The sequence below is a fragment of the Plecotus auritus genome (assembly GCF_963455305.1).
Source record: "Plecotus auritus genome assembly, chromosome: 8".
Classification (NCBI taxonomy): Eukaryota; Metazoa; Chordata; class Mammalia; order Chiroptera; family Vespertilionidae; genus Plecotus; species Plecotus auritus.
The window spans coordinates 43,634,038-43,660,261 of NC_137782.1; the positions used below are offsets into that span (position 1 = coordinate 43,634,038).

General features: G+C 43.8%; 1 protein-coding gene across 1 annotated transcript in view; it reads right to left on the minus strand.

Annotated features, from left to right (window-relative positions):
- Positions 1 to 26,224, minus strand: part of ZNF236 (zinc finger protein 236) — a 91,083-nt gene that overhangs the window by 24,682 nt on the left and 40,177 nt on the right. The window contains exons 10-18 of the mRNA XM_080683382.1: positions 20,004 to 20,276; positions 18,612 to 18,815; positions 12,923 to 13,064; positions 12,061 to 12,321; positions 7,298 to 7,551; positions 6,477 to 6,572; positions 5,869 to 6,020; positions 4,813 to 4,916; positions 1,456 to 1,607 (exon numbers count right to left, since the gene is read on the minus strand). Coding sequence (XP_080539508.1) covers positions 1,456 to 1,607; positions 4,813 to 4,916; positions 5,869 to 6,020; positions 6,477 to 6,572; positions 7,298 to 7,551; positions 12,061 to 12,321; positions 12,923 to 13,064; positions 18,612 to 18,815; positions 20,004 to 20,276 — 1,638 coding nt within the window. The remainder of the gene's footprint in view (positions 1 to 1,455; positions 1,608 to 4,812; positions 4,917 to 5,868; positions 6,021 to 6,476; positions 6,573 to 7,297; positions 7,552 to 12,060; positions 12,322 to 12,922; positions 13,065 to 18,611; positions 18,816 to 20,003; positions 20,277 to 26,224) is intronic.

Consider the following 26,224-nt stretch of genomic DNA (forward strand, 5'->3'; position numbering starts at 1 on the left):
GCTCAGCCAGAAGCTGGGCTCACAGCTGGTGAGCACAGCAGTGGCAAGAGCCTCTCCTGCCTCTGCTGCAGGTGAGCGGTAAGGAGCAAGGGGTCCCGGACTGCGAGAGCCCAAGACTGCGAGAGGGATGTCTGACTGCCGGCTTAGACCCAATCCCTGGAGTCAGACATCCCCCAAGGGGTCCTAGACTGCGAGAGGGCACAGACCGGGCTAAGGGGAGCCCATCTCCGCCAGTGCATGAATTTTGTGCAGCGGGCCTCTTATATATGTGTGTGTGTGTGTGTGTGTGTGTGTATAAAAGCCTAAGTGACTGTTAGAGCCGGTCGACCGAACGACCTGTCGACTGGTTGCTATGATGCGCACTGACTACCAGGGGGCAGACACTCAATGCAGAAGCTGCCCCCTGGTGGTCAGTGCTCTCCCACAGCCAACATCCTGCAGCTGGCCAACCTCCCACGGTCCCTCCCCCTGGCCAGCCAGCCCCGATAGGCCCCAATCGGGACTGGACAAGATGGCCCCCATTGGTCCAGATCTCTGGACAGGCTGAGGGACCCTACCTGTGCATGAATTCATACACCAGGCCTCTAGTTTTCAAATAAAACCTTATACAGAATATATATCAATATTAAACAGATGTTACTAATATCTTAAATGTATTAAGGAGATAAAAGTGATAGATTTAACTGAAGATCATATACCTGATAGTCTATTAAAAAATTCTTACATCTGAATAAGAGTATATTTAATTTTAAAATGGCATAGAATTAGAATACACATTTCTCAATATGCACATGAAAAGAGGCTCAACATCATTAACCATTAGAGAAATGTGAATCTAAGCCACAATCAGATCCCAGTTCCCACTTCTCAGGATGGTCCTAATAAAGGACAGACAATGAGCTGTGATGAGAAGTGAAACTGAAACCCTCCTCCAGTGCTGGAGGACCAGTGAATGAGTTTGGGGGACTCAAAGATGTAAACAGCATTGTTACAGGACCAAGGATTCCACTCCTAAACAGAGAAATAAAAACTGATATCCACACGAAAACCTACATGCAGATGTGCACAGCCCCACACAGAAACACCTCAAATGTCCAGAGTTGCTGAGTGAAGAAACAGAATGTGGGCTCTAACCACGCAGTAGAAAACCACTGGGCATCAGAGGAATGAAGCCCTGATACCCATGCTACTATGTGGATGAGCCGTGAACGTGCGCTGAGAGAGAGAAGCCAGTGACAAAGGCCACAGGTTGTAGGATTCCAGTTCCATGAAACATCCAGAAGGGAAACTACAGAGAGACAGAAAGCAGGTGGTGGTTGGTGGAACTGAGGCATGGAGGGGTCCAGAGTTTGTTTTGGGTGTGATGAAAATGTCCCAGAAGTGGATAGTGGCAGTGGCACACAACTCCATGAACACACCAAGACCTATACAATCCCAGGGCAGGCAGACAATGACCTGTGTGTGTCTTTTCATGGGACTTGAGGACCCCGGAGGAGACGAAGCCGCGGCCACAGAGCTTGCACTTGTAAGGTTTCTCCCCCGTGTGTGAGCGCACGTGCTGCTTCAGGTGGCTGGACTTCTTAAAGCCCTTGTGGCAATACTCGCATCTGTAACACAAAGGAAAGCACAGGCCCCGTGAACTCACAGCACGAGTGAGATGTTACCTCTGAGATGAAAACAAGCACGAGGTCCACCCCAATCATCGAACCATGGTCAGAAACTAGAGGGTCTCCAACACGTGACACTATATAATATCTGCAGTAACAATTCTGCTCAAAGTATTTGCAGGGTTAAACATACTCAGTAAATCCTACAGTGATTCCCCAGCAGGCATAGTATTTTACTATAGTCTTTCTTTAGAGAACAAAAAAACTTACTAGATGTTATTTTCTTTACTAAGTCATCAGACACTGAAAGCTTCCTTTGCTTAAGAGTCAATCATTCCTGAGTTAGACACATGGAAAAGTCAATTCATAAAACATTTTACAAACCAGATTTTATTGGAGCCACTTTGAATGTATATATATATATACAGTATTATGCTTCCCCTCAGTTGTTATGGAATATATTTAAATTGCTTTAAGAATGGAAATAATTACACATTTCAAAATTTCTATTCATATATTAAAAACTAAAAAAAAAAGATTTAGAAAGCTTATCCCATTATATCCCCCCACTTCTTTCATTTCCTACTTTCAGTCTATAGTAGGAAGTCAGTGAATCCCTCCGCCTAAGACCAGGAACCTACACAGTCAGAGCTCTCCTTCCTCCAGTGTCCAACGGAGTCTAAAGGCTGACTGACTGTGAACATGTTTTGAAATTTCACTCTAGTATGTGGGTGCAGTTCAGTGGGATTCCTATTAAATACTATATAGAAAAGCAAGCCAACAGTATCACCGCTGATTTCTGAAAGTTAATTCTGCAGATGAGATGGAGATGGATTCTGGTCCACGTGTCAGTAGAAGAAAATAATCTACTGAGAACTGAGTTGCACTAAACCAGGTGGTATTTGCTCAGAAAAGTTCTCCAATGAGGAAAGCAAATTTTTCAAAAAAGTCACATCTATTCATTAAAACCAACCACCACAGCAAAGCGATCCTGGCAGGGCCGAGAAGAAATGGCCTGTTGGAGATAAGTCTGAGGCAGGACCTTCACCACCCGGCCACAACCCGGCCCCAGCACACGTGCCTCACCTCCGGCCACTCTCCCACACTGAATGGGACCCCTCTTTGCCTGTGAAATGCCACTTCCTTTCTCCCCAGTGACTACTGACAACAAAGTTATTCTTCCAAACTGTCCAACAACCTAAAACGCAGGAGCCGACACAGCAATCATGTGACTTGCTGAGTTCCCAGGATCAGGACCCACAGAAAAGGCTCTTGTGAAACAAGAGTCTGCCCAGCAATCACATCTCTAGAAAACTTCACTGTCACCCACATCTGTCGTAATTATGGGACAAGAAGTAATAATATGACAAAAGAAGTAACACAATTAACATTCTAGGCTCCATGTTCTCAATGTCTTGGGGGATGTATCCCTGACCCTGTGAGAAGCCAGTAGCTGGCCATCCTCACCACTCAATCGAAGCACAGCATCCAAGGGTGCAATCAAGTCCTGGTGTTGACACCAAAGCCCATTCACCCGAGGATCTTTCCCTTCCAGCGATGGTAATTCCATCAGTCTAGTTGCTCAGGTCAACCTAGGGGCCACCCCTAACTCTTGTTTCTCCCACATCTTTACCTATAATAAATTCTGGAGGTTATGCCTTTTAAATGGATCCAGAATCACACATTCCCCTTGATGGCAACTATCACTCCTCAGTCAGCTATGTGGACAGACGCTCTCAGCACCTGCCCTGTGTGTCATTCCAGGCCCTGTGTACTTCCTTTCATTCAGCTGCTGCATCCAGACCTTGGCCCTGTCATTTAACAGCTGCACCTCCTTTCATTCAGCTTTTTATTTATTAGCATGTCAACTCCATGAGGACTGAGGGCTTCTCCTGTTTTGCTCATTAATCCAGCCCTAGTGCTTGGCACCTAACAGGTTCTTAATATAGGCTGAATGAAAGAAGGGTGCAAAGCTAGACATCCAGGACTGCCCAGGTGATGTCACGGAGGGTTCATGGCCAAACATTAGACTATTTCACTTAAAATGCCAATGCAAAACCCCAAATTAAAAATCAGCAAACAAGCACTTGTTGAATAAATGAAACTGTGAATGAAACATTAAGAGCATCACTGACGCTCAAGCTCATCTATGTGTCCCCCTAAGAGGGCACAGACCCCCAGATTCAGAACTCCTGCTCTGATATATTTTTGAATTTGCGAATTCACGAAGACCTCAGGATAACACACTTTTTAAAGTACAGAATCTAACGCGTAAGAACACCAGTTCAGAGCACTTCAGATGTTGTACAAGAAACAAATCCTATGAAAATAAAACAAAGGACTTTCTTGGCCTCCCAAAAAGTATAAGCTTCATAATAATAGCAAAACAAACCCATTTTCAAAAGCTTTAATTAAGACCACTCATTTGTGGTAAGGTAGCTCACATCTTTTTAAAGAGTAAATAATGAGGCATATTTTTTTCTTAAATGGCTCTGAAAAAAATTATAAACTTTAAAAAGTATTTTAAGCAAATAATAAAATTATTAAAATATTAGAAGCTCAAGACAGTCTCTATAAAGATAATACATTTTCTTATTACATATATACTCATGTTTAATTGTATAAGAACACATGTATTTTATTCACTGTCCTAGCCTGAGTTGGGGCAGAAGCCTTGTCTGTTTTTCTCACCAGGTATTCGGAACATCCATAGCAGTACGTGATTCCTTGAGGTTGCTCAGCACACACTGCTGGGTGGATGGTGAGTGGGTGGATGGAAGGAGGGAGAATGAGCAAATGAATGAATTTTTAAAAACTGTCTTTATAATCATATTGTACCTGGCACACAGGTTGTTTTATATATATCACAGAAGAGCCTTGGACAAAAAAGCACAATATAAATTTATGTCTGCAAACACAGTAATGACTTATAGTGGTGACAGGAAGATACAGCTGAGCAGGAATGTACAGGCCAGGGAGAGGCTACTGCATCCAGACCTTGGCCCTGTCACTTACCAGCTGTAGAAATGTTAGCAAGTAAATGTCTTTTGTCCCAAATGCTTTATTTGAGAAATGGAGATGATAATGGAACCTATCTCCAGGGGTTTTAAGAGAATTAAACTGCAGAGTCCTCAGAATGGTGAGGCAGGCGCTCTCAGCAGCGGCTGCAGGTGGTATTAGTTGGCCATCGAGCAGGTGTGTGTACCTGTAGGAGCGCCGGCTCTGGTCCTCACTGTCCTCCAGGAACTGGCGGCGTGGTGGCGGCAGATCGAGCTCCTCTTGGGATGGCTCTTGAATCAAAGGAGCTGTCTGAAATTTAACGGAAGTATAAAGCAGGCTACCTGAGTATCTATGAATAAGTACAAAACAACTAACAATCAATAAAAAGAACATTCATAAATGTGGAGTTAAAAGGGAGAAACTCCAAGTAGTTCACTGCAGTCACTGGGCCAGATTAATAATAGAAATCACTTATACCGAGTTTATAAAACACTTATTTTATTTACTTCCCATTAACTTATTTTAATACAAAGTTTAATCAAGCACAAAAAGAGTTCTTAAGAGATCACCTTTCATCTACTCTACCCTGACAGTGACTCAAAGGCCTAGTTTCTGAAAATATTAAATCTCCTGGATCATCACAAAATCACGGGAGAAAAACAACAGAACACTCCAGGGGCAGCCATGTGCCTACGGAGAACGCTCCCACCAGCCCAAACCCACCGCGGCAAGGCTACCAAAAGAAGCTTTTAAAGAGTGAGAACAATTGATTGGACAATCATTTTTATAACTACTGAAAATTTTCCAAAATGGAAAAATCAAAACCAAAACTAATGTCTTCAAGTTGACTAAGAGATAAAGTTTTTAAGATTATGCATTCAAATATTTATTTTTCATATGTCAGTGCTCATTATGTTTCCATTCTAACATGTTTCTTTTAAGAATGCACACGTAAAAATGTTTGGTTTTGTGACTAAAGCAACAATATTCTTCAGATGTTATTACACAGCACTCCACTGGCCATCCTGACATTTAACTAAAAAGGTAAAGCCACATCAAGCTGAGGAAATCTTTTAGTAAAATTAAAATGTTTTAAGGAAAAAGCCCTGTATACTAAACATTTAAGTTTTCACAGCTAACACAATAATCTTAATTATCAACAGTTAGTATGCACTCTTAAGTAGGGGAATCCTAAATACTTACACTGAAGAATAAAAGGATGTGCTCAATAAGGACAAGTGTCTCTGCCATAAATACTCACCACGTTCATAGGATCAGAGCTGGGAACCGGAAGTAGGTTCTGATCGTGGAAAGTTGTGGACAGGGCCTGAGACTCCAGTGTACTAGAATCCTGCAGCTGCTGCACAGGTGGAAACTGAGTCTGCTGATTGTATGTATCAGGTACTGTAAAATCTAAAATAAATTAGAGAATGAGTTCTATAAAAATTATGAGTTACACAAAAAAAGTTAGTTTTATAATTAAAGATGTTTAAAGGAACACTGCTACTTCTGAGTTGGAATCAGTAGCAGTTCTTACCAGGATTCTCTAGAATCATCTGTGAACAGGCGGGAGGCTGTGCTCAGCACACGCCTTGCAGTGCAGAGGCCTACAGGCCTGCCGCCAACACCCAGTTACCCCTGTCTCCACTTCTACTCCATCCCTTTTTCCTGGCTATAAACTGCACATAAAATGGTTGTTAAAGTCACTTTCCAGAAAATGTGAGTGTGCCACAAAACAGAGGGTGCGTGCACACACACACGTCATGCAAAAAACTCTCTAGTTTGAAACCACCGATTTCAGAGGGCCTTAGAAGAAACACCAGGTTGTGAGGACAACGCACGACGACCCCACTTGGGGCCAGCACTTACCCTGTGATAAGCCAGCCGGTTCGAAGGACTGCTGCGGAGGAGCCTGCTCTTCAAACTGGTCCATGTGCCCTGGTAGCTGCGGAGCCACAAACCTGTCTGGGAACAAAAACACAAAAAGAAGTGCAAGTTATTTCCAGCCTACCAATCTGGACACTTTCACCTTGTGCTTCAGAAGCACTTTACATCACCCAGACATTCAGACAGTCTTCCGTGAAGTTCTAAATGCAGTCAGTCAGCAACTGCTTAAAACCTTTGTGGATGGGCATTCTTCCAGGAAACAGAAAGGATACAAACTACAAAATCCTGCTCAAAGATTAAATATATTTTGGGACATCTACAAAACAGTAAATTGGCCAGCGAACTGGCCTGCTGACAGGCCTGTACGAGACAGAAGCCTGAGCCAGATATAATTGATAGTGGCACTAAGCTCACTGTTCACAGTCGCGCTGAAATTTTCATGGTGAGACCCTGTCGATGGAGGAAGCAACATGTTGGTTTGGAGCGTGAGGTCCTTGCAGACCAGTGACAAACAGTTTGCAGACCTGCAGTAGCCTGGGATGGCAATGTACCAGAATAGCAATGATTTAACAGATGGATACTTACTGGAAATGAAACATTTTGCAACGTACTAAGGGATGCTGGTAGATTACAGGAAAGACAGGTATCGAAAAGTCCTGTCTCAAATCAAACTCTCTCTCACACACACAGACACAGCACACTCTGTGACCTAGTCAGAGATGGAGACACCATAGAACCTGAATGAGAATGAGGGCTAAGGCACTACACGGATGGTTCTAGAAGTCAAACCCTGACATGTGTACCTTCATCCGCCTCCAGAGGCGGCTCTGCCAATTGCTGGCCCAACCCCGTGTCTTCCGCACCCACGACATGCTGAGGCTCCAGGTCGAGCATGGCATCGGGGTTTGCAGTGACCGCATCCACAGGGGGCTGCAGCTCGTCACTCTGGACCTCCACCTGCATCTGAGTGGCCACGTGAACACCCTGCTGGTCCACGGCACTGCCGTCGAGCGAGGCGGCTTCTTGGTGCTGCTGTAGTTGCTGAGCAAGCTCGTAGCTTCAAAAAACCAACCATGAGCACCAAGTTAAATGCTGCAGCAGGGACAGGTAGAGAGGCTAAGGAACAATCTGTGCTTTATTAATCATAAATTACTACTACTACATAATAACTGAATTAAGTTACATCTTTAAATGTTTTCATTCTGAAGTCACAATGGCAATCCAGGTAAAAATTAAATACTGTTATGATTCTGAAGAATAATTACGCTGCCTCGGTGCCTTCACAGAGGCAGCAAACTGAGAGTGAAGGGCAACATCCCAAATTTTTAAGTGAATAAAAATTTAAAAGCCTGCCACATATTTCAAAGTAAAACTCTCCCAACACAAATTGTAGTGAGTTCAAGTTTCAGAAAAAGAATTGTGCAAAGTGAGACAGTGCCTTTACAGACTGATTTTAATATTATAAACACTTTGGTGTGTGGATAGGGACCAAGTCCTATGACCTGTTGTCTCACAGCCAGGACCACAGACGTCTTTGTGACCAATGACCCGCTGCCTCACAGAGCAGACCAGGAGGCATGCGGCCACTCTGCTATTTTGCAAAATATTAAGACTGCGATTTTACTATACAAAATATGTCAAGTATATTTTCATCAAGGTCAACAATTTTGCTGTCAAAGAAAAATTAAGCAATGAATTCAAGTGAATAAGTCAAAGAACTTAAAATACAACTGAAACAATTATCTGCTGAACAGGCTACACATGATCTTAGACAAGAGTGACCTGTCTGCTAAGACATCATGATCAGACCCATAGGAGCTGCACTCTATGTTCCATTCCAGAATTTTAGGCATCTGCCAACCCAAATTCCATTCATAGCTCCACACAAAATCTTTTCACTTTATGATATCAAAATCATCACTTCTCGCCCTGACTGGTTTTGCTTAGTGGTTAGAGCATCGGCCCTGGGACTGAAGGGTTGCAGGTTCAATTCTGGGCCAAGGGCACGTATCTTGGTTGCAGGTTTGATCCCTGGCTCCAGTCAGGGCATGAGCGGAAGGCAACCAATTGGTGAGTCTCTCTCATGTCCATGTTTCTCCCTCTCCTCCTCCTCCTCTCCTCTCCCTTCCATTCTCTCTAAAAAAAAAATCAATGGAAAAAGTATCGCGGAATAAAAAAAAAAATTATAACCTCTCAATGACTTTTGCTGAGAAAGGGGAACAAGAACACAATAAAAAATAGCAAGGACTTGGGGCCTGGTTGTCACACAGACCATAATAGTGACTGCACAGCGACATCATGGTGTATCGCGTCTTCTCCACAGGTCCCTAGGCAAGGAGATGGTCCTGCACACCAATGTGGAGGCCAGTTTTCTGTTTATTGGCTTGGGATTTTTCCATGGCTTTTACTAATGGAACCTTTTAGACATGTTTTCAGTGTGTCACGGTGCTTCAGGAATCACCACACTTCCCACAAGGGCTGAAATACTGCAGCTGCTCTGCTCAGTGGCAGGTTTGAAATGGACACACTCCCTGAGAGAAATGCCAGCCCTGCAAGGGTAGACCTGCCAGTCTTTAGATTGCCACCTTACCCACACACCCACCTACCTACTGTGGCACCTGTCCCCGGGTGGAATCCTGAGAAGCAGTGGCCAATGTGACACTCCACCTACCAGAGGTGACCCAGCCAAAATGCTGACCTGTTTCCGAGGAACTTTGTTGCTGGCCATTCAGTCCACACCTAGGGCCTTACCGTGCTATCACCACCACCACAAAGAATGCATTACAAAGGCTGTTTTCCCGACAGAGAAAAACACTCTTCACCACGCACTGAGCACGACGGTATCAGGCTTCTGGTTGCCATGAGCAGAGCACAGTGGCCTGAGCACCCTGAATGAGGAATCCCCAGGTCCTGAATGCATAGGAAGCATGTAATTTCCTCCCTAAATGCAATAAAATATAACTGGGTATGTAACAGCAAGCTTCCTCTAGACCGGAGGTGGGAAACCTTTTTTCTGCCAAGGGCCATTTGGATATTTATAACATCATCGCTTAATATAATTCACTCAATATAAGTTTATGTTGCTATGAAAAAAGCTCTTAGATTTATTGAATTTTGAGTCCTGCCTGTGGTTGCCTTGGTAGGGCCAGACCAATGATTTCTCAGGCCTGGATGTCCCTGACGCCTGCTCTAGACTGACACCACCAATGTCATATTCCCCACATGGTCTCCAGAAGCAGTTAAACTTCCGGGCTAAGGAATCACCTCTGACGGTCACAAAGGTCAATTCTGTCAGGTGTGCTGAGGTAGCCAGGTGGGTAATACCAAGATAACTTGTCACAGCTAACTTACTCTAACATTGGAGGTTTGTACTGTAGGTGATGTCTGAGCAGAGACCCCTGGGTTAAAATACTGCCTAAAAGTAAATGTTCTAAGGGCAGAAGGGTTAGTATTCTGCTATAATAAGCCTGGTAATTCTTACTTTCCAAGTCTCCTTGGATGTTGCCTTACCAAGGCTTTCCATTACAAACAGAATTATGTGGCTTCACAGAAATACATACTGAACAAGCTCCAGATACCACCACAAATGCAGGTCAGCCAGGGCTGGCTGGATCACTCCATTTAGAAATGAGAGTGCCTGCTCATCAAGTAAAAATATATGTCTACTTTAATGATGGATTTATATGGTGGCTAGAATGTGTATTCTTTTAAATAACAACACAGACTAAGAACCATTCCATACACTGATGATATGCCTAGAATCATAGGATGGACCATGGTTGTCTTTTTGAAATCTTCACTACCTAATTAATTACGCTAGACATAGTCTAGCACTATATCTTGTTACTATTAGTTTTAACAGAGAGCTTACAGAATATTTAGCTCAATATGAAGTATTTGATACTAAAAATTAAAAATGCCTATGGTTCTCAATAGATCCTTAGACACTGACAGTTTTTTAGCCCATACACCTCAAATTAGAAGTAGTAACACAGGAGTCAAAGACAACTATTTCTCAAGAACACTCTGTAGCACCAATCCTATATAATAAAAGAGTAATATGCAAATTAAGCATCACTCCGCTGCACCCACAAGCCATGCCCACAAGCCACGCCCACAAGCCAATCAGGAGCGAATATGCAAATAAACCCAACCAAGATGGCTACGGCCACAGAGAGCAGGAGGGAGGCTTGGGTTTCCCTGGTGATGGAGGAAGCCAAGCTTTCCGCCTGCCCTTGCTGGCCTAGGCCTCCACTCAAGGCTACAAAGTTTCAATGATAGAAGATACATAAACCCAAACAGAAATGGTGGCAGCCACGGAGCTGGAAAGAGCAGGAGGCTAGGGTTGCCCTCGGTGATGGAGGAAGCCAAGATTTCCGCACACCCTGGCCAGCCCAGGCCTCTGCTTAAGGCTACAAAGTTTCAATTATAGAAGATACATAAATCCCCCAAAAAATGGCTGCCGGCACGGAGCAAGCAGAAGGCTTGGCTCCGCTCCAGGCTACAAAGTTTCAATTGTAGAAGATAAATAAACCCCAGATACCAGGGCCTCCACTTGGGTCACCAGGGAGCGTGGCCGGCCTGCAAACCACCACAGGCCTCTCGCCCAGGCTGCCCCACGCCCCAAGGAAACCCCCACCCTGATCTGGGACACCCTTCAGGGCAAACCAGCTGGCCCCCACCCGTGCACCAGGCCTCTATCCTATCTAATAAAAGAGTGATATGCAGATTGACCATCACTCTAACACACAAGATGGCTGCCCCCCATGTGGTCAAAGATCCTGCCCCCATGTGGACACAAGATGGCCGCCACAAGATGGCCAGCAGGGGAGGGCAGTTGGGAGGGACCAGGCCTGCAAGGGAGGGCAGTTGGGAGGGACTAGGCCTGCAAGGGAGGGCAGTTGGGGGCGATCAGGCCAGCAGGGGAGGGCAGTTGGGAGGGACCAGGCCTGCAAGGGAGGGCAGTTAGGGGTGACCAAGCCGGCAGAGGAGGGAAGTTGGGGGCAACCAGGCCTGCAGGGAAAGGCAGTTGGAAGGGACCCAGGCCTGCAGGGGAGAGCAGTTGGGGGGGACCAGGCCTGCAGGGGAGGGCAGTTAGGGATGACCAGGCCTGCAGGGGAGGGCAGTTGGGGGTGACTGGGTCTGCAGGGAAGGGAAGTTGGGGGGGGACAGGCCTGCAGGTGAGGGCAGTTAGGGGTGACCAGGCCTGCAGGGGAGGGCAGTTAGGGGCAAACAGGCTGGCAGGGGAGCAGTTAGGCATCAATCAGGCTGGCAGGGGAGTGGTTAGGGGGTGATCAGGCTGGCAGGCAGAAGCGGTTAGGGGCAATCAGGAAGACAGGCAGGTGAGCAGTTGGGAGCCAGCAGTCCTGGATTGTGAGAGGGCTGTCCGACTGCCCGTTTAAGCCCGATCCCACCGGGCACTCAGACATCCCTCAAGGGGTCCCAGATTGGAGAGGGTGCAGGGCTGGGCTGAGGGCCCCCCCCTCCCCCGTGCACAAATTTCGTGCACCGGGCTTCTAGTAGAAATTATAAGGGTTATTACAGTGACCGTCAGAACTGTACCTACCGATGGGTTTTCATGTGCTTTTTGCAGTTCAGGGAGGTCTTAAAGGTCTTCTGGCAGTAGGGACACATGTAGGGCCGCAGGTCATTGTGGATGCCCATGTGCCGCCGCAAGCTGCCACCAGTGGTGAAAGCTCCATTACAGATCAAACACTTGAATGACTTCAGTCCCGTGTGCGTTCGGACGTGCGCTTTGAGCACTCCTGCAGAAACAAAGCCTCTTCCACACTGAGAGCATTTAAATGGCTTCTCACCTGTGTGCGATCTAAAACAAATAAGTATGTGAATGAATGAGTGAGCTGCTGACACTTTCAAATGCTTTGTAACTCAGAACGCACTCTTGCACAGGATTTCACTGAGCAGCAGACACGCTCTCCCCTCCACCAGCAAGAACACCCAAGATGCAGCCTCAATTATGTGCAATTGAGACAAACTGGAGCCCCAGGCTTCTCTGGGTTCTATGCTTTTCTCATGACCTCTGTCTCCCCTGGTCAAGTTTCTAGTTTCCTTTCATTATTGCTAGCACTGAAAATTAACCTAAACTCTGATAAATACATATACATGAAAAAATGTGAAAGAGCATAATTCTAATGAAACAAACCAAATACTTCTTCAACATGTCCTAGAAATTGCAAATACTTAAATATAACAGGAGTGTAAATAAAATTCAGTGGCAATTTCTGGCTAAAATATTTTAGTCAAGATACTAAGGAATAAAAATATAAATTACCAATTGATATTTAGGGTCAAATGTGACACCTGAAATTCCAAAAGCTAACATAGCCACCCTTCATATTTCTACCAGTCACCAGACCACCAGATCACTGTCATTATTCCAGATTCCGTTTTTTAATGTGCAACCTTACCTGATGTGCTGCTTAAGGTGGCAAGATTTTTTATATGCACGATGACAGTAAAAACACTTGTACGGTCTATCTGCTTCATTTACAAAATTATTATTAAAATAGCTTTGAAAAAACTGGTTTCTTGGGATGGGCTGGATAAGACCTACAAACCAAAAGAAAATCAGGAATAATTCAGTGCTACTAAGAAAGTAAAGTCAAAAGCATCTGTTTTACCCAGAAGATGAACATTCTGAGGAGTTAAAAGTATAGATTCCAACATGGCAACTAAATGTATTTTCACTGTGTTAGGAATTGGCTATTTAAAAAATACCAATGGGGAAATACTCATAAAGTTAATATTAAATACACATTTTTCAACATAAAGAATACCTATATCGTCAGTTAGTTCCTTGGTTCTACAGTCAATTTTAACAGGTATCTACACTTACTTTCTGTATGACCATTTGTTGGCATGAAATTTACATAAGTACATCCAAAATTGAGATTAATCGGAATTTAAATCCCTTATTTGCTCAGTAGTATAAAGACTGTACGCTAGGTCCAATAATAAATGCAAAACAGAAATAACTCTAACATGATCTTTTATTCTGAAAAAGTCAGCATTTTTCACAGACATTTCATTAAAATTAATAACTGAAGAACATAAGTTATTCAGGTTTTACACGGATAGAGGCTTCCCGTGGCTGACCATGGACTACTCGGTCCTGATCAAGCCCCTGAGCTATTGAGGCACTTCAGGAGGCATACACATTTGAACCTGAGTGACTGCAGTTTACAGGAGCATTAAGGAGAGTGCCCTATGAACCCACCATGGCTCTCCGCCCGCCTCACAACAGGCAGCCCTCTGCCATGACCTCACTTGGCCCGAAGTCTCCCATCAGCTGTACCACTTACTCCCACGAGATGACTGATAATGGGTAATGTCCCTGATCTCCCCAAAAGCCCCCATGAGAGCTCAATTCTTTCCCTAAAACCGACTTTCTCCTCCCGCAGGCTTTAGGCCACCCTTGGTGTAGCTCCTTCAGACACAGACAGACAGTAGCACTGTCAGCTCTGACATCTCACCTTCATTGAAGCAAGCTGCTCAGAATCTTACCTAGAGACTGCAAACTGGCAATCCGCACCCAGCCTCAAGCTCAGAACCCTCACAAGACCCACATGTGTCCCTCCTCCCTGTGGTACCCCCACACTGGTGCAGAATCCCCCTCCAGCTACCTACCTCTGCAGCACATACCCCAACTGGCCCCTACTCCTCTAATTCTTTCCCTTTTGGCTTCTGGAACCTACGTATTCCATCGTAAACAACCTCACAGAATGTCTGGTTCATAATTTCTTTACCACAACACAATGTCCCTGGTCCCATGCTTCCCTTGAAGCTCTCAGTCTCATTCCTAAGGACCCATTCTTTGAAGCTAAGGAGCCCTGGCCTTGAGGGGTGGCTGTCTCTGTCTCCCAATTGTCTTCCCTTCCTTCCCCACAGGCCTGCACTACACCAGCCAAATCCCTTCACATCCAATCCTTTCCACAACTGCACATTTTGGGGCTCTTCTGAAATAATTCAGAAGATCATACAAAGAAAAACAAAAGAGCTTGTCAGGAACACCTCAGAGAAAACCGTAAATGAACAGCTTGTGCACACTTGAACAAAAGGGTTTGTTACCTACAAACACAAGTGGGATCAACCACACATGCTGTTCTGTAATTACTTGTTCATTAACATCTGTTCAAGTCATTGCATATGACAGCATCCCTCTCATCCTCTAGGTCTGGGTCTGCAAGGAATCCCACTGCACCAACATGCTCAGGACATCGCATGCAGTACTGCTGGATGTTTTCATCACCTCTAACTATGCACTGTCACGATGCGTGATAAACAACCTAGCATGTACAACTGTGACTTCATGTTCCCCCAGACACAGACTCTCTGGATTGGTACCCAGGCACAAGTATTTTGAAACAGACCCAAGAAGATTCTAAGCCCTTTGTGAGGGGAAGGGGGAGGGGTCCCTACTTTGAATTATTAAAGAAAGTAAAATAATAGACCTCAGTTTTTAGATGCTTTGTTTTTCACCTCTAATAATTTTACAAACACTAAGTTCTGTTAAAAACTTAGGCTAAAGATAAGATCTCAATCTTTGAAGAAAAAAATTAAGGGTGAATTAAGCATACATAAAAGTCCTAAGATGTTGGTTATATGTCATTTCTTATATCCATCAGTCCTTTAATATGGTTTTGGGGTTTTTTTAAGGGAAAATTACTAATCTCAAAGAAAGGCATGAGTAAATTTCACTTAATATGCTCTAAAAACAGACTAAACATATCCTTAAAATGTCCTGTAATCCCTTTCATAGTAACAGAAGAAAACAGCTTCATCTTATTATGATGCTTGAGGAAAATACAACTTAGTCTTACAGGAGTGTTCACATATTGCAAATAGTAAGAGAATGTAAATATTGCAAAATGACAAACATCCTAATATATAAAAACCCTGAGTTGTAACGACTAGTAACAACCAAGGCTCAACCAGAAGTCAGTCCTGCAGTCAACCTGTGGCCACCCAGCGCTGACTGTTTCTGCTGCAGGTGCGGTGCCCCAGCGCTGACTGCTGAGGGGGCTGCGAATCAGGGCCAGAGAGAGTCCTGAAGAAAGAAGCAGGGACTGATCCATTACCTCTGTGGCAGCTTTTGATCAGCACTTGCCTCTCTCTTTCTCTCCCAGTCTGGCCAGCAGCCGCGCCTCCATTTCTCCCCAGGCCTCCACCAGGGCTGCTGATCAGCCCTGACTTTCTGATCAGGCCCCATTGATAGGCCCAGAGATGCTGACTGGCCTAGAAATCGACCAATCAGAACCAAATCTGGGTGAAGTGTGAGGAGCCAATGGCTGCCTAGGAGGCGGAGTTTTTGATGCTGACTGGCATAGAAACTGACCAATCAGAACCAAATTGGCCGGCAGAGGAGGGCAGTTGGGTGTGAGATCAGGCCTGCAGGGGAGGGCAGTTGGGGGCAATATCAGGCTGGCAGGGGAGGGCCATTGGAGGGGAGATCAGGCCGGCAGGGGAGGGCCGCTGGGGGCGAGATCAGGCCAGCAGGGGAGGGCATTGGGGGCAACCAGGCGGGTAGGGGAGGGCAGTTGGGGGCGAGGTCAGGCCCGCAGGGGAGGGAAGTTAGGGGTGATCAGGCAGGCAGAGGCAGTTGGGGGGCGAGATCAGGCCAGCAGGGGAGAGCAGTTGGGGGCGAGATCAGGCCAGCAGGGGAGGGCAGTTAGGGACGATTAGGCAGGCAGGTGTGTTTTTATACTTTCCAAAGTGACAGTTTCAATGTACAACATACTGTGTTTTAAGAGGCAGTTAGGGGAGATCAGGAAGGCAGGCAGAGGGGTTAGGGGCAATCAGGCAGGCAGGCAGAGACAGTTAGGGGCAATCAGGAAGGCAGGTAGGTGAGCGGTTAGGAGCCAGTGGTCCCAGATTGCAAGAGGGATATCCGATTGGAGAGGGTATAGGCTGGGCTGAGGGAACCCGCCCCTCCGTGCACAAATTTTGTGCATTGGGTCACCATAAGTATATATGATTAACAACACATACAATAAATTTGATATACTAGGTTAGACAAATGTGTTAAAGAAAAGCAAGATACATGTACTAAAACTAATAAGATTAAAACACAAATATAAACTTGGAAGATCAAGGCTTAAAACAAGAGATAACCAAAGCCTGGCTCACTTCAAAGAAAAGATATCTCAAACATCTATGCTATGTAAAATATTACACTTAAACATACACACACACACACACACGAAATAATCATACAGAGAGAAAAATGGTAATTTAAAAAAAATAGACATGTCCTAAATATATATAATTTGAAAATCCATAAACAGCTACTGATCAGAATATTATGAACACCCAACTCCAATACTTCCTCAATCTGCACGTTTTATTTAAAATTTCATTCTTAAATTAGAAAAAAGAACATTGAGAGGAAAATGGGCAGCATGTCTAGAGCCCTAAAGTGCAGTAAATGAGCAACATTAAAGGCTGGTACAGACTACTGGTGCTCAACAGCATGACACAAGGACTGTGAAAAGCCAGGTGCACTCTCCATATTCCTATGCTGAGGGTGGTGCTAATGGACATGGGAGGCTTGAGTTTCACTCAACATAGGCCTGGCCTAGAACCAGAACACCTAGGTACCAGCTCTGCCCTGAGCACAAGCTGGTCATACACCCATTAGCAATGCTACAACCCTCTCTAGGACCCAGTGTTTACGTAAGTAGATATAGAGAAGTTTTGGACTGTTTTTAAGTTCCCATGAAGCTGTAAAAGTTATTTCTAATGCATTATAATACTTTCCAAAGTGACAGTTTCAATGTACAACATACTGTGTTTTAAGTAACTAGACTGAACTGGCACATCTCATCTCCCAATTTAGTCAAATAATTATAACTAAACATGCTAAAATTCTCTCTGACGTGTTTTTATCAAATGTCCCCCAAAGTTTATTAGTCACATCTATTAAATACTAGCCCCCAAAGAGCCCAGAGTCTGAGAGAAGAGTCAGACGCAAATATACGTAACGAAGAAGGTAAGCATGAAAATAAATATTTATGATATTTTACATTTTATAGCATGAAGCTATCTGTATGAATCATTTCCCTTTTGAATTCCGCTTCCACTAATTTGGTATAAGATACAGGTATCTGTGAAGCCAACGTGTAAAATATGTGCCATTTTTAACCTTGGAAAAAGTCTGGAGAATCAGGACTCTAGTTCACTCAATTAAGGATTTGTAAACTTAAGGTCAAAAAACCCATAGGTTTTTAACTTGATTTATGGTAACCTGAAAAAACTGGCAATATGAGGGTAACCTTCAAGCATGAAGGGTAATTCTAGGGCCATTAAATAAATGTTTAATCTGTCCGGACTTTTCAGGAATAACACAAACCACTGAGAACCTAAAACTGTGGTGAAAATTAAATACATTACACATTCAGTGAAATTGGTCTGTTTTGTTTGTGAGCTAATAAAACCAGATAAGGATATCAAAGTATTCTAACTACTAACAACATGGAAGTGTTGATCTGTTTTTATGCTCTAAACAATCAAATTCCCTAAGAATTATAGTTCCTTAGAAGCTCAAAGATTAAAGCAGCCCAAATAATAACTGATTACACACCAGATAAAAATTCTAAGATAAAACATCAAAGTACAAAGTGCACTTCACATAATGACCACCTATGCTTTTTTAAAATATATTTTTATTGATTTCAGAGAGGAAGGGAGAGGGAGAGAGAGATAAAAACATCAATGATTAGAGAGAATTATTGATTGGCTGCCTACTGGGGAACGAGCCTGCAACCCCAGCTTGTGCCCTTGACAGGAATCAAACCTGGGACCCTTCAGTCCACAGTCCAACACTCTATCCACTGAGCCAAACCAGCTAGGACTTTGAGAGTTCCATTCAGGAAGAAATTTTTCTTTCACTTACACATATTTCTTTTCTAACCAAGAACATAATTTGAGTAGCAGTTTAAACAGAACTAGGATTTAAACTAGAAGTGTGTAATATACGGGCCCATAACATAGCAAAGCTTTACAAGAACTGCACTAATGCCAGCCTGAAACTACGTAAGGCTGTGACCATACATAGCATGACATACGCCTTCAGAGGTCCCAGAGGGAAGAGAACCTTACCTACGTCGGTTATGAGGATTGGCTCTTGCAAAGGAATGTCAGGGACTGGAGCGCTGGCCTTGCCCACACGAACCTTGGTGGGTTTCCGCTGGTGCCTCATCTTTCTCAACTCCGAGTGTTTAAAGTGGGAGGCTATGTGTGTCTTCCTGTGGCCTGAGGTCCGGAACTTTTTGTCACAGTGAGGACAAGCAAAGGGTCTGACTCCTAATAAAAACATAAGTAATCATAGAATTATTTCAAGGAAATACATCTTAATGCCAATATAAAATTTTAATATTTTACTATTGACTTGAACATTCAATTTGTCATTTCATGCTTATAGTTTCCTGGCTATTATAAATCACTTCTTTTCCCTAGTTTGCATATAATTCATATTATAGATGTTAAGGCATGTAATAAAAGCATTTAAGTTAAAAAATGTACTATTTTCAGGGCAAAGTAAAATATGGATAGTCAAAGTACTAGAAGTCCTTACGAATATTAAAGCGTATGAACTGTTCTCTCTCAAGCCATTATCTGTGGCCTGGAGTCACATGCCTGCCTCTGGGCTTTGCTGGGGTTGTGTGAACTTGTGTTTAGAGAGAACCCAGCATTTAGGAAACAAGCTGTTATTGATTGTAAATAATAACACCGCTGCTGCTGCTGATAGTAATAATATATTGTACTATCACTTTCCTTTTCTGAAGGAAATTTCCTTCTTTTGCAATTTTATTGGTAAATGAAAATACAGATTCCAGAGAAGGGCGTATAACAAAATTGACTAATTTCAGCTTTTTCAAACATTCATTCCCATGGTCAGTTTAGCCCAGGAACCTCAGGCAGGTCAGGCAAGTTACTGCTAACCTCCAGGGTTCCTTTTGGGGATGATAAAAATGTGTGAAAATTCTGAACTGTACACCTTAACACAGTGAGTTTTATGATCTGTACATTATATTTCAATAAAGCTGTTATAAGTAAAACTAGAGCCCGAATATAAGTTTTTCTGACTTATTACTGGTTACAAAATATCTGAACATTAGAGGAGACGTGGGTGCCATCCCTGCCTTAAGGGTGCCGGCGGCTGCAGTGGTCAGGTCTTCGCAAAGGGGGATGCTGCTCTTCCTTACCAAGGCCCACTGTCTAAACCTGAGCCTGGCTGCCCAAAGGTGGTCTCTCTCACCCTCTGCTCTAATGTGCTCCTTCCTGAGCCCTACGTTTGACCCCCTCTTGCTGCCGGCAGCCACAGGACCACAGTCACGTGGGTTTTCTCCGCCAGTACGGACCTCAAGCCTAGCCTACAGACGCCATCCATAAACAGGATTAAGGAAGGAAAAGAAGTCCTGATGGCGCTCGGTGGCGCTGCCCAGACTGCTGGGCACCGCCGGTCTGCGTACAGCGGACCCACCCCCGCACCTGTGTGCAGGCGGATGTGCACTTTGAGGCTCCCGGATGTGGAGAAGCTCTTCAGGCAGTACTGGCACTTGAAGGCCTTGATGCCCGTGTGCGTCTTGATGTGCGCAGTCAGGGTGCTCTTTACCGCAAAGGCCCGGAAGCACTGCGGGCACTTAAAAGGCTTCTCATGCGTGTGAATGCGGATGTGGCGCACGAGGTCACTGGGCTTCCGGAACTCCTTGGTGCAGTAGGGACACACGTGCCACCGGACCCCGTTCTCCTCGCGGATGGACCCTGCAGCGCAGTGAGACAAATTGTGAGATGCCAGGTATCAAGGCGCCTAATGTCCCCCTAGGGTCAGGAGAACAGCTCCCCGCAACTGTAAAAGCCCTGATTCTCTTCGCCACAGCGGAAGATACTTGGTCAGTTATGGAAATGGTGGAAATTTCCATCGTTACTGCAATTAGTGGGAGTTATGATTTAATCTTGCAAAAAATCCTAACAGTCCCAAGAACGGAAAGCATAGCCTGTTCGAGACAAGAGGGCTAACTGGACAGGTGATGTGACTAAGTCGAGAGTTAGTTGCAGACTTAGTCCACTGTGAATGTGAATTAAAAACAGTGATTCCAAAATTGACTCAACATGAGAAGGAATGACGTTGTACTGTTTGAACCTATCCAATATCACTAATAAAAAATGCAAATAATTCAGAAATGGTAAGTCCTTATGCTATAAAAGGTAACATACGTAGTTATGAAAAAGAATATATATAACACAAACGAGTTCATGATCAAAATCAAAAGTTCTTTTGTAACTGTAAATATTCAACTCTGAATCAAGTTTAAAACTATTCCTACTAGAAAACAAAATCACAAGTATAACTTATCGAACCATAATAACCGGAATGATTTGTAAAGTATAAAAAATTTTAAAAACAAAATTAAGCAGAATCACTATTTTTAAATTTTTTAATTAGATTTATTCATGTGAAATAGACATACAATATAAAGAACCCACTTAAAATCAAAGTTAATGAAATTCACCAGGAAACATTAGCTATTTATGTTAACTCTTGTGTCTGTACAGTAAGACCTCACTTAATGCTAAGAGGTTTGTGGAAACTATGACTTAAAGCCAAATCACTACAAAGAAACCAACCGCATCCCAGGCTAACGAGTCAGATTCCTATAGTACTTTTCTGGTCAAAAACACATCGCCAAACTTCCAAATTAAGACCCAACTCATTCTAGTATTAAACAGTGAAATAAATGTAAACTATCCTACATTTAAGAAAAATGAACAAAAACAAGATAATCCTTTTCCAACCCGCTGATTCCAGTTCAGGGTCAGGCGGCGCAGAGCTTAGAGCACAGTGGGGGGCCACCCTGGACAGGTCGTCCTTCCATCACAGGGTCACGCTCACGCTCACGCACACCCACGCTCACTCAGACCCGGCAGTGTAGACACGCCAGGCACCGCACATCACGTGTACAGCTTTGGCACGTGGGAGGAAACCGGATCCAGAGAAAGCCCACGCAGACATGGGAAAACGCAACCGCACAGACTTGGGGCCTGGCCGGGAATCCGGTTGTTTTTCCCTCATCAACATTATAACAAAATGAGGTTATTCGAGGATCTGCTTCACGGACGTAGTTTTAGCAGGAAAAAGAAAATCTCGTGTTTCCTACTCCGTACTACCATTAAATACCAGAACTCTCCACTGTGCGAGTAACTGTAGGAAGAGAACATGTATTTTCCTGAACACACTGCTCTTTGCAAGACTAACATAGGTTAGGAAAATGAATGAAAAATAACATTAAAAAAAAGTGAAACAATGGAAACGAGAAGAACACAACCACGAGGAGAAAAAGAGAGTAGGAAACAGGGAAATGATTTCAAAATAAGAAAAAGACATTTAGTTCATGGTCATATTGCTTGTATTAAGGGAGACTAAAACTTAAGACTGCTTAAAATTAATAGAAAAAATTAATTCAAGAAAGTGGAATAATTATCTAAACGTCTTTTCATGACAAATAAAAAAAGCAAGGTATAACAAAGTAAGAAGGAACTATACTATTAGTCAAAATTAGGAAATCATTGTGGAAAATCAAATGTTTTCCAAACAAAGATGAGAACCTATCTTTATGTGAGTTAAGATTGTCACCAGATTCTAATTATCTGAGGGGATAGATGAGGCAGAGTTACAAATCTGGCCTGCACATTTGCTTGGCCCATCCAGGGCTACAATGGAAAACTGAAGCCAGATCTGGCCCTTTGACAAACTTCAGGAAAATGGAGAAAACCACAGCTGCATTCCCCATGGCAACCTTCCTGGGTGCTGGGCAACAACCTTCCTCTTCAAATGTATTATCAAATTTTAAAAGAAAAAGTATATATTATAATCATTGTTGAGATAAAAAGGCTTTTACTAAAATTCAACATCTAGTCTTAACTTCCAAAAAATTTTCTAAAACAGGAGATGAATAAAACAGATCCCAATACATCTGACTTAATAGAAAAATACAGCAATCCTAATTAAAGTCAGGAAAAAGTCCACTATCACTGCCATTAATTTATGGTGTTTAGAAATATTAGCCAATGAAATTAGGTAAGATAAAGAGACATACTGTATCCTATCTAATAAAGAGGACATATGCTAATTGACCCTCACACTGTTGCAAAGATGGTGGCGCCCACAGCCAATAAGGAGGGAATATGCTAATTGACTGTCCCACCCTCAAAGATGGTGGCACCCACAGCCAATAAGGAGGGAATATGCTAATTGACTATCCCACCCTCAAAGATGGTGGCACCCACAGCCAATAAGGAGGGAATATGCTAATTGCCACGCCCTCAAATATGGCGGCACCCACAGCCACAAGATGGCGGCGCCCAGTCCTCTCAGTCCCACCGGGGTGGCAGGCGCGGCCACTCCACACACCTGCCTCCGGAGTCCCCCAGTCCCTTCAGCCCCCGAGACACCCAGACCAGCCCAAGGTGCAGGCAAGCCTCAGATGGCAGCTGCCTAGGCTCAGGTAACCAGGGCCGACCGAGGCTTGCGCTGTCTGCAGTGGCAGCAGCAGAGGTATGATGGGGCATCGCTTTCCCCTGATCCCCAGGTCGCCTCCCGACCCTGAGGGCTCCCGGACTGTGAGGGGGCAGGCTGGGCTGAGGGACCCCCCCCTCGAGTGCATGAATTTTCATGCACCGGGCCTCTAGTAAACTATAAAGAAGAAGATAAAATCATTATTTACAAATGATATGATAACATGCCCCCCCAAAAAAATCTCAGAAAAAGGCCCATGTTTTAATACATGGAAGTCAGCATCCTCCATATCGGCAAACTATACCCAGAAGAAAATTTTAAAATACGACTAAAATTTGAAAAAGAAAAGATCTGAATGAATGAAAGTGCACACTCTATTCTTTGGTATAAAGATTAACATTATAAAGGCATCAAATCTCCCTAGTTAAATTATTTACATACAAATATCAATAGGACTTTTTTAGAACTACAGTTGTGGAAGTTTAGCAGATGATTCTAAAGCAGATATGGAAAAATATGTGATAACAGTCAAAAATACACTTTCAAAAAAGTGTAGCAAGAAAGGACTGGGCTCCCTATTAATGCTAAAACCATTCGGTACCACAACACATGAATAAAAACACAGATGGGTGAGGTACAATAAAGTCCAGGCAGACCCACACAGGTCTGAGAGGATAACAGATGGGAAAGGTGGCATTGCACTTCATTGAGGAAACCGCAACATAAAGAAATGTGTTTGTACACTGGGTGCTCATTTAGGAACAAAATAAAGTTGAGTCAAAGATTTAGTTTAAAATATGAAAGTATGAAACTGTTAGATAAAAGAGGTTGCTATCCATAATGTTAGTGGTGAAGTCTATTACACAAGTCCAAAAGTCATAAAACATTGACCAATTTGACTATATGAAAACAAAATATTTCTCTCCATTTGGCTATATAAAAACAAACTCTCTCTCCCTTTTAACTCAGAAAGGCAAACAAAACAAAAAAAAAAAAGAAGAAAAAAGAAAGAAACAAACAAAAAAAACCACACACACACAAAGGCAAACAAATCAGAAAAGGACATGAACTATAAATACAGCTCACAAGATACTATCATCCTTAGCATATTAATCACAGCAAATAAAAATCAAATCCATCCAATGGAAAACACAGGTGCTCTTTAACATGAGAAGCTGCTCAACCATACTCCTTCTAAGAAATGAAATTAGAACCACAATAAGAATGGTTTTAACCCAGGAGAGGAGTAAAGGGATCCCAGAGCTCTGGTAACAATCTCTTCCCTGTGAGGGGACAGGTGCTCCTATGTTGTTGGGCATGTGAATCCCAAAGACTCCAAGCAAAGAAGTAGGTGATATTGACCAAATTTTCTAAAGTACTTACAAATGTTTTTCTTTTTGTTAATCAAGCACATTAGTAACACAAATAATGAATCAGGTCTGCAGGCTGGATCAGCTTTCACACCCTGACGTTGATAACTGCACTAAAGGTATGCAAGACGGTGGTGTCCTTGGTCATAGGAAATACACCCTCAAGAAGTTAAGAGTTATCAGGGTGTTAACTATATCTGCAGGTCACTCTCAGAAAATTGAGGGAAAACCCAGGTCAAGAGCAAGCAAATGTAAGAAAATGTTAATACTTGAGGAATCTAGATGAAAGGCATATGAGTATTCTTTGTATTGTTTTTGGAACATTTCAGTTAAGCCTAAAATTATTTCAAAATTAAAACCTTAAAGAAATCTTTATAGGGCTTAGCCTGTGCAACCTCTGACACTTCTGCAGATGTGCATTACAGATGCATTTTCATGTGTGAAACCACACAGCCACAAACTATCCACTGCAGCATGTTTGTATTAGCAAAAGACTGCACCTAACCTGAAATGGGATAGGACCCAGGCATTTTATAAAATAAGATAGGTAGAAAAAAGTAAACTGCAAAATAATATACAGTATGCCACCCATCCTGCTAAAAACAATAGTATGAAACATGTAATAATATGCCCAGGCCTGTGTAAAAGACACAGGAAAAAAAACCCAGTGACAGCAGCTGCCCTGGGGAAGGATGGGTAAAGGACAAGGATGACCAAGGGACTTCTCACTGTATAGCATTTGTATCTTTTGAATTGTGTGGCATGAGCAAGTTTCACCTATCTACAAAATAATTTTGAACTATCTGTATTCACTAACCACTTCCTATGTGTCACACCATTCTACATACTTTACATGGACTTTCTCAATTCTCTTCCTTTTATTCTACCACTATTGGCCCGGTGCACGAAATTCGTGCACGGGAGTGTGTGTGTCCCTCAGCCCAGCCTGCACCCTCTCCAATCTGGGACCCCTTGAGGGATGTCCGACTGCCCGTTTAGGCCTGATCCCACTGGGATCGGGCCTAAACGGGCAGTCGGACATCCCTCTCACAATCCAGGACTGCTGGCTCCCAACTGCTTGCCTGCCTGCCTTCCTGATTGCCCCTAACCGCTTCTGCCTGCTAGCCTGATCACCCCCTAACCACTCCCCTGCCAGCCTGATTGATGCCTAACTGCTCCCCTGTCAGACTGGTCATCCCTAACTGCCCTCCCCTGCCAGCCTGGTCACCCCTAACTGCCCTCCCCTGCAGGCCTGGTCACCCCTAACTGCTCTCCCCTGCAGGCCTGGGTCCCTCCTAACTGCCTTTCCCTGCAGGCCTGGTCGCCCCCAACTGCTCTCCCCTGCCAGCTTGGTCACCCCTAACTGCCCTCCCCTGTAGGCTTGATCGCCCCCAACTGCCCTCCCTTGCAGGCCTGGTCCCTCCCAACTGCCCTCCCCTGCTGGCTATCTTGTGGTGGCCATCTTGTGTCCACATGGGGGCAGGATCTTTGACCACATGGGGGCAGCCATCTTGTGTGTTGGAGTGATGGTCAATCTGCATATTACTCTTTTATTAGCTAGGATTGCCCCCTTTCCAGAGGAGAAAGCTGACATTTTCAAGGTTAACTAGGTTGCCCAAGGTCAGATGCCAGTAAATGCAAAAATCGAGGTACATTCTGAGACCACATCACTTCCCCCGGAAGCAGAGCACGCACTATGTGCTCACCATGTGCCACAGGCGACCGCAGATATGGGCCTGCCCTCAAAGGGAACATGGTGTAGTGGTATAATCATACATGCACGGCAGAGCTTTCTGGACACTAATGGAGAAGTTAAATTCTGTTAT